Here is a 10,552-nt window from a genome sequence, read left to right on the forward strand (position 1 = left end):
CATTGTTGTTCTGCCTGCATGTATGTGTGAGGGTGCCAGATTATTGAAATTTGAGTTACAGACAGTTGTGAGTTGCCCTGTGGGTGCTGGGAATTGAAACCAGGCCTTTGAAAGAGCAGCCAGTGCTCTTAACCACTGAGCCATCTCTCCAGCCCCTTGTTCTTGTTTTTTTTTTTTTTTTTGAGATTAGATCTCTTATAGCTCAGTCCAGCCTTGAACTTGTGGCAATTCTCCTCCCTTTGCGTCTGGAGTGCCCGGATCACAGATGTATACCATGTACTCGGTCAAGAGCGGTGGTTTCTGTATCTTTCTGCAGATCATATTTACTCTACATACCCAGGTATCTGAAGTACCAGAATGTGGTTGCCTGGGGCTGCAGCAATGGCCTAAGTCCAAGCTAGGACTCAGAATTAGGAGACTGGGGTCACCTCCCCTGCTCTGTCTGATGCTGACCATCATGGCGATTGCTGGCCCTGGGGTTAAAGCTGTCCCCAGGCCAGCCTCATGATCCTCTTTCCCTCTGACACTTAATCATCACCCAGCAATGTGAATCCTTTATCTTTGGGGAAAGACATGGCACTTGTCTACAAGTGGGAATACATGCAGATATTGGGTGGCAGAGAACAGCCATAGGGAGTGCTTTTGGATCGTTCTATAGGTCACGGTCCTTGTGAGGCTGAGAGTGAACGCCAGCTCCTTCGCAGCTGTCCCTGTCCAAACCAGGGACCTAAGGAGCTCAGGGGCGCCTCAGTGACACCATCTTTCCAGTCTTTTTTTCTCTCGTCCACTGATCAGGGAACGATAGAAACCACACGTACAGACTTGGTTCTGAAGTAGTTCAGAGGGCAGAAAGGACGATTCTGTGGAGGGAGGGGGAGGAAGAGAAAATACCCCAACAAGAGCAATTTGGGGAAGGTTGATGACAGCACAGTCTCATGACAGATGACGTGGGGGCAGTGTAAAGCCACTGTTACTCGGTACCCATGACCAGGAAGCAGTGGGTTGCGCCACATGAGTGGTGGAACCCCTATTTAGGATGGGTCTCCCCACCTCAGGTGACCTAATCTAGACAGTTCTTCACAGGTCTGCCCAGAGGTTTGTTTCCACAGTGATTCTAAACATCAAGTTGACAGAATAAATCATCACAAGTGGTCAGGTGCTGATTAAGTGAAAGCAGAAAGGGATCTCTGTCTTAACATTTAACTAAAAATACTTCAGCTGTTCATGCTTAAACCCGTCTGCCTTAGTCCTCTCTCTTGTACTTAACAGTAGCTCTAAAACTCTGGAAGTATATAACCATCTCTGTGCCCTGCCCTCTACCATGCCTGCCCTTACACAATCCTTCAGCTATAGAGCAACCAAAGCCATCTGGGTAAATGTGAGCCATGTGGCTTCTCTACTTCACAGTCCTTGGTGTCGGGCCAGGCGTGGCACTTGCCTTTAATACTAGGCAGTGGCAAATAGTTCTCTGAGTTTGAGGTAGCCTGGTCTAGTCTACATAGGGAGTTCGGAGTTAGCCAGGGCTGCCTAGAGAAGCTCTGGCTCAAAACAATCACCACCACCACCCTCCAAAAAAAACCAGAGATATTCCTCGGTATCTTGCCATCCCACCTAGACTAGTCTCCTGGTTGCTTAACCATGACCGAAGGACCAGACAGCTTCGCCAGCTTTGACAATCATCACTGGTAGTTTTCTGTTTTCTAGAATTTATGGATTTTGTATTTAGATATTTGCTGGGTGGATGTGTTGTTCTGTTTGTTTTTCGATGAGATCCTCAATGTTAGACAAGTGATTTACAACTGTATTACATCTTTGTTCCATTAACTTAGACAAGGGTGTTTTCTGTAGCCCAGGCTGGCCCTGAGCTTATGATCCTTCTTCGTTGTCCTGAGTGCTGGGTTGCAGCTGTGTGCTACCATGTTCAGTTTTCCAAGTTTCTTAAGGCAGATCTCACTCTAATTCAGACTGACCTAGAACTCACTATGTAGCCCAGGCTATCCTGGAAATTGTCGCAACCCTCACAGTGTTCCTAAATATTGCTTATCTACACACATGGCAGCCCCCCTCATCAGCATCTTACAGCAGAGCCAGATTATCCTGTTAGAACCAGTGACCCACACTGACTCGTCGCCGGCTTTCCCCAGCTGCTCATCACCGTGGTCTCAGCTCAAAGGTCACCTCATCAAGAAAGCCTTTCTTTTCTTTTTTTTCTTCTTTTTTTTTTTTTTAAGATTTATTTATTATTATACATAAGTACACTGTAGCTGTCTTCAGACACCAGAAGAGGGCGTCAGATCTCACTACGGATGGTTGTGAGCCACCATGTGGTTGCTGGGATTTGAACTCAGGACCTTTGGAATAGCAGTCAGTGCTCTTACCCGCTGAGCCATCTCGCCAGCCCAGGAAAGCCTTTTCTAATCATTTCAAATTAAAGGAAAACTCCTGATTCATTCTCACAGTGCCTTGTTTGATTTCCATTCTAATTGCTATTTCCTGTTAGCCTGCTTGCTTTTTTAATTGTTATCTCCTGTCTCTACCAGAAAGTCACTCAATACAAGAAGGAATTCTTCATGGTTCATTGATAAACCATTGCCTAGCAGGAAATAGACATGACATTTAAAAATATATATATTGACAATTTCATGCATCTGTACCCTATGCCTTCATCATATCCAGCCCTCACTGTGCCTTCTTTCTCCTCCCAAGACCCTCCCCCAACATGTCCCTCTTCCATTTTCATGTCATGTATATCTTCACCTGGAGAGAGAGACAGAGACAGAGACAGAGACAGAGACAGAGACAGAGAGAGATCACTGAGTCTGGTTAGTGCCTGAATACAAATCATGGGTATGGGGCAGTCCCTGGAGCATGGGAACCTACCAGGGGCCACACCTCAGAGAAAACTGACTCCCTTAGCGGACATCAGTTGCCAGTAGCTTCTCTGCTAGGAATGGGGACTCTGAACTCTTCCAACCATGCTGGTTTTGTTGTTGTTGCTTGCTTGCTTTATTTATTTATTCTTGTTTTTTTATTTATTTATTTTTGAGTCAGGGTTTTTCTGTGTGCTCTGGGTGTCCTGGAACTCACTCTATAGACCAGGCTAGCCTTGAACTTGTAGATCCACCTGCCTCTGCCTCCCAAGTGCAGGGATTACCTTACTGAAATATTGACTGCCTTTCTCTTGTACAACTTTTGTGGGTTCATGAGTTCAAAGACTGTGCCACCTAAAAACATCTCTCCGCATTCTGTCCTAGTCTCCCTCTCTGACATTCTTTTCACCCACCCCTCTTCCAGCTTAAAAATTTTAAAGGTTTTATTTAGTGAGAGAGAGAGAGAAAGAAAGAGAGAGAGAGAGAGAAAGAAAGAGAGAGAGAGAGACCTGCCCCACAGCACACATGTGGAGTTCTGAGGACAACTTTTGGAGTTGACTCTCTCTTTTTTTTTTTTTTAAGATTTATTTATTTATTATATGTAAGTACACTGTAGCTGTCTTCAGACATTCCAGAAGAGGGCACCAGATCTTGTTACGGATAGTTGTGAGCCACCATGTGGTTGCTGGAAATTGAACTCAGTACCTTTGGAAGAGCAGTCAGTGCTCTTACCTGCTGAGCCATCTTGCCAGCCCTGGAGTTGACTCTCTTTACCTTGTTTTTGTTTTTGTTTTTGTTTTGTTTTTTTTTATTTTGTTTTTCGAGACAGGGTTTCCCTGTGTAGCCTTGGCTGTCCTGGAACTCACTTTGTAGACCAGGCTGGCCTCAGAAATCTGCCTGCCTTTGCCTCCCAAGTGCTGGGATTAAAGGCGTGCGCCACCACACCCAGCTTCTCTTTACCTTGTTAAGGCTAGGTCTAGCTTGTTTCTTCCTATGCTGTGTACTGTCTCCACCTCCCATTTCTCTGTAGGAGCGCTGGCATTACAGCTGTGCTTTGGATATCTGGCTTTTACAAGGGAGTCAATGATCAAACTCAGATCTTCAAGCTTAGTCAGCAAGCATCTTTACCCACTGGGTCATCTCCCCAACCCAGCCCTAGATAATAAACTCCTTAGTTCTGTTCTCTGTCCTGACCACCCTTACCTCCCCCAGTTCACTTTCCTCACATTCATCTCTGAAGCCTGATTTCAGCAAATGTACCTTTCCTATTAGCCGTACTTGGGACCTGCCTCATATATACCTTTCCCATCTGATCAGGCACTTTCCGCCTCAGCCGTGTACCCCAGACCTGGCATACTGGTCCCCAATAACCCTCACCCAACACTCAAACACAACCCTTTGTGACTCTGAACGAATTTAATGAGGTTATGACCGTCTTGGGTCCACTGAGACTAGTGACAGGTTGCTAAGAGTTCTTGGAGGCTTAGCCCCTGCTTGTCCTTTTCAAATGGTGGAGTCATTGGCTGACGCCACGTCATGCAGCTGGTGGCGGAAGGAGAGACGAGCTTTCCGGCTTAAGTAGGCACCAGCCCCTGGGGAAGGCAGTCCTCCAGTCACAGTGGGGGCTACAGCTGGACTAGGAACTGGAGGGGAAGCAGGTCTCAGGCCTAAAAGGGGGTCAGAAGAGGAAGAAGGGTTAGAGGGGGTGGGTTGGGGTTCAACTCCCCTGCACCTCCCACCATAGCTGTGAGGAAAGTTAGATGGGAGTGAGAGTGTTCTGAGAGCAAGAGGACCTCAGTGAGGAAGTGTCTACAATGGGACCAACCTCCCCAAGATAGGGCTCGGGCTGTTGTAGAGACACCCCTCCAAATCCCTCTCCTGCTCAAAAGCACCCTAGTGCTTGAAGCAGTAATCAGCTGTCACCATCTTGAAATTCTCACACTTTACCACAGGCAAAGTGCCATCTTTCCATTTTGCAGTACTCTCTACAAAATCTCCTGGCAGCTCCGAGGAGACATGGGATATCCACTTCTCACCTAGGCAACAGGCTCCTTTTCCTACCCTGGTCTGAGGGTTTATCTCCCTACCAATTCATGCCAGTCTGCCCTTTCTCCCCCCACCCCCAGAATACCCCCTACCTGTTTCCCTTTCAGTCCCCCGCTGTCTCCGGCACCCACAGCATGGGAAACACCAAGCCCCCTTCAGACCCATCTCAATAGTGGAGACTGGGACTTTGGGAAGGGCCAGGAGGGCCCAGGGGGAGGGGTGTGGTTTTCAAGTCCCCCCCACCATGGGCAAAACTACCACTTAGCCTCAGACCGCCCGGTGATTATAGGCGCCAGGGGATAGAAGGGGGGAGAGGGAGGGGAGAGAGGGTGGGGATACCCCATTCAAATACCTACATTTGGTGCCCTCTAGATTTGGGGTTCTTTTATCCCCATGTAAAAGGAGGACGTTGGGAAGCATTTTATGCCAGAGGCAGGCAGAGGGGTGCCATGACAGTGAGTATCCAGTAGTACAACACCCCTCGGCTTGGGGTCAGCCTACACACGGCTGGGAGTGAAATCTGTTTTGCTTTGAATTTTTACTGTTGGTAACAGAACCCAGGGCCTCCCGGATGCTGGGTGAGGTCTCCATCACCAAGCTCTCCCCTCCCTGCCGCCGTTTTCTTTTCTTTTTACATTTTATTTTAGGACACAAGTTTAAAAAGACCCAAGGCATAAAAATTCAATGGAATACTACGTTTTTAGCATGAGAAACTTTATCCTGAGGAAGAAATGCATTCTCACTAAATGGTCTGGTAACTCTCTGGTTTTGGTTTGAGATGGGGTCTCACGATGTTAACTCAGACTGGCCTGGAACTCTTGGTGATTCTCCTGCCTCAGCCTCTCACTGTTAGGATCACAGGCAAACACCACCAAGCCTATGTGTTATTTGTCATTGCTACTGTTTTACAGTGTGGATCTCATAGTATGGCCCAGGGTTATCTGTACAATGGGCAAGGACTCTGCGGCTGCTGATCCTTGGTGGCGCTTGCTGTTTCTATCCTGAGTTTACAGATGAAGAAAGGAGGTCACTGAGAGACAAGGTCTTTATAGTAGAGTCAGATGCACATAAAAAGGTGAAGACGGTGCAATCTCATACACCTCAAGCCAGTTTCCCTGTCCGTAACATCTGTTCTTTATAAGATCCATGTGGGGTTTGGCTTGGTTTGGTTTGGTTTGATTTGGTTTAGTTTGGCTTGTTTTCTTGAGACAGGGTTTCTCTTTATAGCCTTGGCTGTCCTGGAACTCACTCTGTAGACCAGGCTGCCCTCGAACTCAGAAATCTGCCTGCCTCTACCTCCCAAGTGCTGGGATTAAAGGCGTGCATCACCACTACCTGGCCTGTTCATTTTTCCGAGACAGGGTTACAAACTCTCTATGTAGCCAAGTGTAGCTTTGAACTCCTGTTATTCTGCCTCTGTCTCTCAAGTGCTGCTACTATAGGTGAGAGCTACCACCCTTGGTTGGTGTCTTAGTTTGGGTTTCCATTGCTGTGAAAGAGACACCATGACAAAGGACAACATTTAATTGGTGCTGGCTTACAGGTTCTGAGGTTATCATCATGGCAGGAGCATGGCAGTGTCAAAGTAGACATAGGGCTGGAGGAGCTAAGAGTTCTACATCTTCATCTGAAGATAACCAAGAAGAGACTGTCTTCAGGCAGCTAGAATGAGGGTCTTAAAGCACACCCCCACAGTGACTCACATCTTCCAACAAGGCAACACCTCCTAATAGTGCCACTTCCTGGGCCAAGCACATTCAAATAACCACACTTGGGTTTTGCTTTTTGTTTTTAAATTGAGCTGGCAAGGGTGGTACATCCTTGAAATTTCAGCAATACTCAGAAGATAGAAGCAGAAGTATTTCTACTTCAAGTCCAGCCTGGACTATACATTGAGACCTTCCTCCTACCCCTTCAAAAAAAACTTTATTGAAACTGTGTTCCTTAGTAGTTTTTGAGACGAGGGAACCTTGACTGAGGAAATGCTCTCCCTCTGATTGGCCTCTGGGCAAGCCTGTGGGAGCATTTTCTTGATGGGTGATTGATGTGGGAGGCCTGGCCAAGTGGTCCTGGGATGTCACAGAAAACAAGCTGAGCAACACAGGGGAGCAAGCCAGGAAGCAGTGTCCTCCATGATTTCTGCTTGAGTTACTTCCTCGGCTCCCATCAGTAGACGACACTCTGGGATGTATAAACCAAAGACAGGTTCCTTTTTGTATTGTTTGAGACAAGGTCTCTTTATGTAGCCCTGGCTGTGCTGGAACTCACAATGTAGACCAGGCTGGCCTGTCTCTGCTTCCTGAGTCCTGGGATGAAAGGTGTGTGTTGCCATGTCATCCCAAGCTGCTGTTATGGTCATGGTCTTTCACATATCAACATAAACCAAACTAAGACGCTAAGTTTGTATATCTTGAACACCCATATCTTACCATACAGTTTCACTGAGTTTTGTAATCAGACATTTTGTGTGTGTGTGTGTGTGTGTGTGTGTGTGTGTGTGTGCACGTGTGTTCATGTGGGTGTGCATGCATGTGTGTGCAAAGGCCAGAGGTTAACATCAGGTAACTTCCTCTATCATTCTTCATCTTATTTCTAAATTACACTTTATTCTGGGTGCATGTTTGGAGGGGGCGGGGCACGTGAGTGCCACCACATTAGCCTTTGTGAATGTCAGAAGTCAGCCTGCTGGAGTCAGTTCTCTTCTAACACCCTGAGAGGTCCAATAATTAAACTCAGGTGGTCAGGCTCTGTAGCAGGAGCCTTTACCCTCTGAGCCATCTTACTGCCCCCCCCCCCCACCATCTTATTTTGGGGAAGAAGGGTCTTGTTACTGAATTTAGGACTACAGAAATCCTCCTGTCTCCATCCCCCAAAGTGCTGGGGTTGCCCGCCACCATGCCTTGGTCCATATGCACTCACCAATACCTCTCCCCAGGCCACGTGCCTGGCTTCTATGTGACTACTTGGGCTCTGAACTCAGGTCTTCATGCTTCGGCTCCAGGCACTTTATCCACGAAGTCATCTCCCCAGCCCTGGAACATTTCATTATTGGAGAAATTTCCCATATAAAACACCTCTTCCCCATGCTCTGCCTCAGGCGACCCCAGATCTGATTTCCATGACTATGGGCTGTTCTTGTCTCAGAACTTGGTATAAATGTAATCAGACTCTGTTACTCTTTTATGTTTGCTTTCCTTCAGCATAATGGTTTATCTATAGTAACAGTTTGTGTAGTTTATAGTTTATTACAACAGGATTCAGAACATACATAAAATTCACCCTTTTAAGACAGAATTCCATGGTGGTTTTTGCTATATTCACACGGTTATATAACCATCACCACTAATTTTAGATTTTCCATTACCCTCAAGAAACCCTTGTACTCATTAGAAATCATTCCTCAACCCTCCTTCTCCCGAGCCCTGACAGGCACTAATCTACTTCCTGTCTCTCTGTGGACTTTCTTTATCCTGAGCAGTCCATAGTGTGCTGGTTAGTCTTTCTTGTTTTTTGTTTTTGTTTTCTTTCTTTCTTTAGATTAATCTATATTGATAAGATACTTATTTGCTATATTTTGAAGCAACATCTAAGACAAAATACAGGAAAAGCCGGTCCGTCCCTTCTACCTTTTCTCTGCCCAACCCTCCCACCCCCAAATACTTCTCCTTGTGATTTGCTCAGATCAGGGCTTAGAGCAGTGATGGATAATTTGATTGCCAACTTGATTAGATTAAGAACCACCCTGAGTGGGGCTGAAGAGATGGTTCGGCAGTTGGAAGCACTTACTGTTTCTACAGAAGGCCTAGGTTCAGTTTCTAGCACTCAGAGCAGTTCTCAATCCCCTGTACTTCCAATTCCAGAGCAACTGAGGCCCTCTTCTGACCCACCTCCTTGGGTTCCTGCATGCACATGGTGTATATACATACATTCATAACATACACACATACAGGTAAAATGAAAAAAAAAAAAAAACACTTACCTGAGCTTGCTGTGGTGGCATGCAACTTTAATCCCGACACTCAGGAGACAATGGCTGGTGGATCTCTGAATTCCAGGCCGGCTTGATTTACAGAGCAAGCTGTAGGCCAGCCTCTAAACAACAACAACAACAACAACAACAACAACAACAACAACAACAACACCTAAGGCATGAATAAGCATACTTTGGGCAATCCTGTGAGAATGTTTTCAGAGAGGAGGTTTGTTTGCTTGTTTGTTTTAAAGCTAGGACCTCACTTTGTAGCCCAGGCTGGCCTCAAACTCCTAATGATCTCCAGTGGTCTAAGCTGAGAATACAAGTGTAACTCCCAACTCTGCTGTCCAGGGACACGGATCTGAAGAAGAAAGACCTGAGCTGAATGTGGATGGTATCATCCCATGCACTGGAGTCCTGCGGTGAGGAAAAGGGGAACCATGGGAAACCATCTTAGTACCAATACTCACCTTTCTGTTCTCTGTCTCCCCCGATGAGCAAGTAGTCCACCATTGCACCTTTCTGCCTGTGGTGGGCTGTGTTCCCTTAAACCAGGAGCCACTAACTAACTAACTAACTAACTAACTAACTACATGCATACATACATACATACACACATACATACATACATATCTCCAGTAAATTGCTTTATGCCTGTATTTGGTCACAGCAAGGAGAAAAGTAATGACCATGCTGTGGAGTCTTACAGCGTGGCTTTTTGTCTATCTCACTTAGCTCGATGTTTTCAAAGTTCCTTCCTGTGAGGAGTGTATGCATCAATACATAGCTTCTCTTTATGGCCGAATAGTCCAGGGCACGGCTATATCTTCATCAGCGTGTCCCTTTGTCTCCTTCCCACTTTCTTTTTGGCTTTTTCAAGATAAGGTTTTCAGTGTAGCCCAGGCTGTCCTAGAACTCACTCTGTAGACTAGACTGGCCTTGAACTCAGAAATCTGTGTCTCTGCCTCTGCCTCTTGATGCTGACATTAAAGGTATGCACTGCTACCATCCGGCTCCTTTCCACTTTCTGCTTGTTAGCAATAATGCTGCTCTGAGCATCTGAGTATACATTTTTCTGTACATATGCTTATATTTTAGGGGAGAGGGGTCAAGACAGGGTCTATGTAAACTTGGCTGTCCTGCAACTCGCTCTGTAGACCAGGCTGGTCTTGAACTCATGGAAATCCACCTGAGGGGCTGGAGAGGTGGCTCAGTAGTGACGAACACTGGCTGCTCTTGTAAAGGACTTAGGTTCGATCTCCAGCATCCACATAACAGCTCACAACTGTAAGTAGTCTGGTCCCAGGGTCACACTGTCCTCTTGCCTCCACAGGTATTAGGCATGCACATGGCACACATACACACATGCAGGCAAAGTACTCATGCACATACAAAGGAAACAAAACAAAACAAAAAAGAAAAAAAAATCCACCTGCTTTTGCCTCCCAAATACTGAGATTGAAGGCATGAATGACTACTGCCCAACTGGATTTTTTTTTTAACTTAAAAAAATACTTTGTGTGTGTATGTAGGGTCTAGAGGAAAAGACAGCAGATCTCTTGTGAGTTTGAGACCAGCCTTATCTATATATAGTGATTTCAAGACCAGCCAGGACTACATAGGGCAGTGGATCTCAACCTTCCTAATGCTGTGACCCTTTAAT

At 46.2% G+C, this 10,552-nt stretch overlaps 1 protein-coding gene across 2 annotated transcripts; it reads right to left on the minus strand.

Annotated features, from left to right (window-relative positions):
- Positions 1-4,267: 4,267 nt before the first annotated feature.
- Gm40193 (predicted gene, 40193) lies at positions 4,268-9,095 on the minus strand. Of its 2 annotated transcripts, NR_169177.1 has the most exons (3): positions 8,896-9,095; positions 7,836-7,948; positions 4,268-4,537 (listed from the first exon to the last, which is right to left on the minus strand). NR_169177.1 is itself a non-coding variant. In NM_001384255.1 (2 exons), exons 1-2 carry the CDS (start codon positions 5,079-5,081, stop codon positions 4,374-4,376), a joined length of 237 nt encoding a protein of 78 aa, NP_001371184.1. In that variant the 5' UTR covers positions 5,082-5,090; the 3' UTR covers positions 4,268-4,373. The 2 variants fall into 2 exon arrangements, 1 of the variants encoding a protein (NP_001371184.1); NM_001384255.1 differs by lacking the exons at positions 7,836-7,948; positions 8,896-9,095 and adding an exon at positions 5,009-5,090.
- Between the last annotated feature and the right edge of the window lie 1,457 nt (positions 9,096-10,552).

Source organism: Mus musculus, chromosome 11 (assembly GCF_000001635.26).
Source record: "Mus musculus strain C57BL/6J chromosome 11, GRCm38.p6 C57BL/6J".
NCBI lineage: Eukaryota > Metazoa > Chordata > Mammalia > Rodentia > Muridae > Mus > Mus musculus.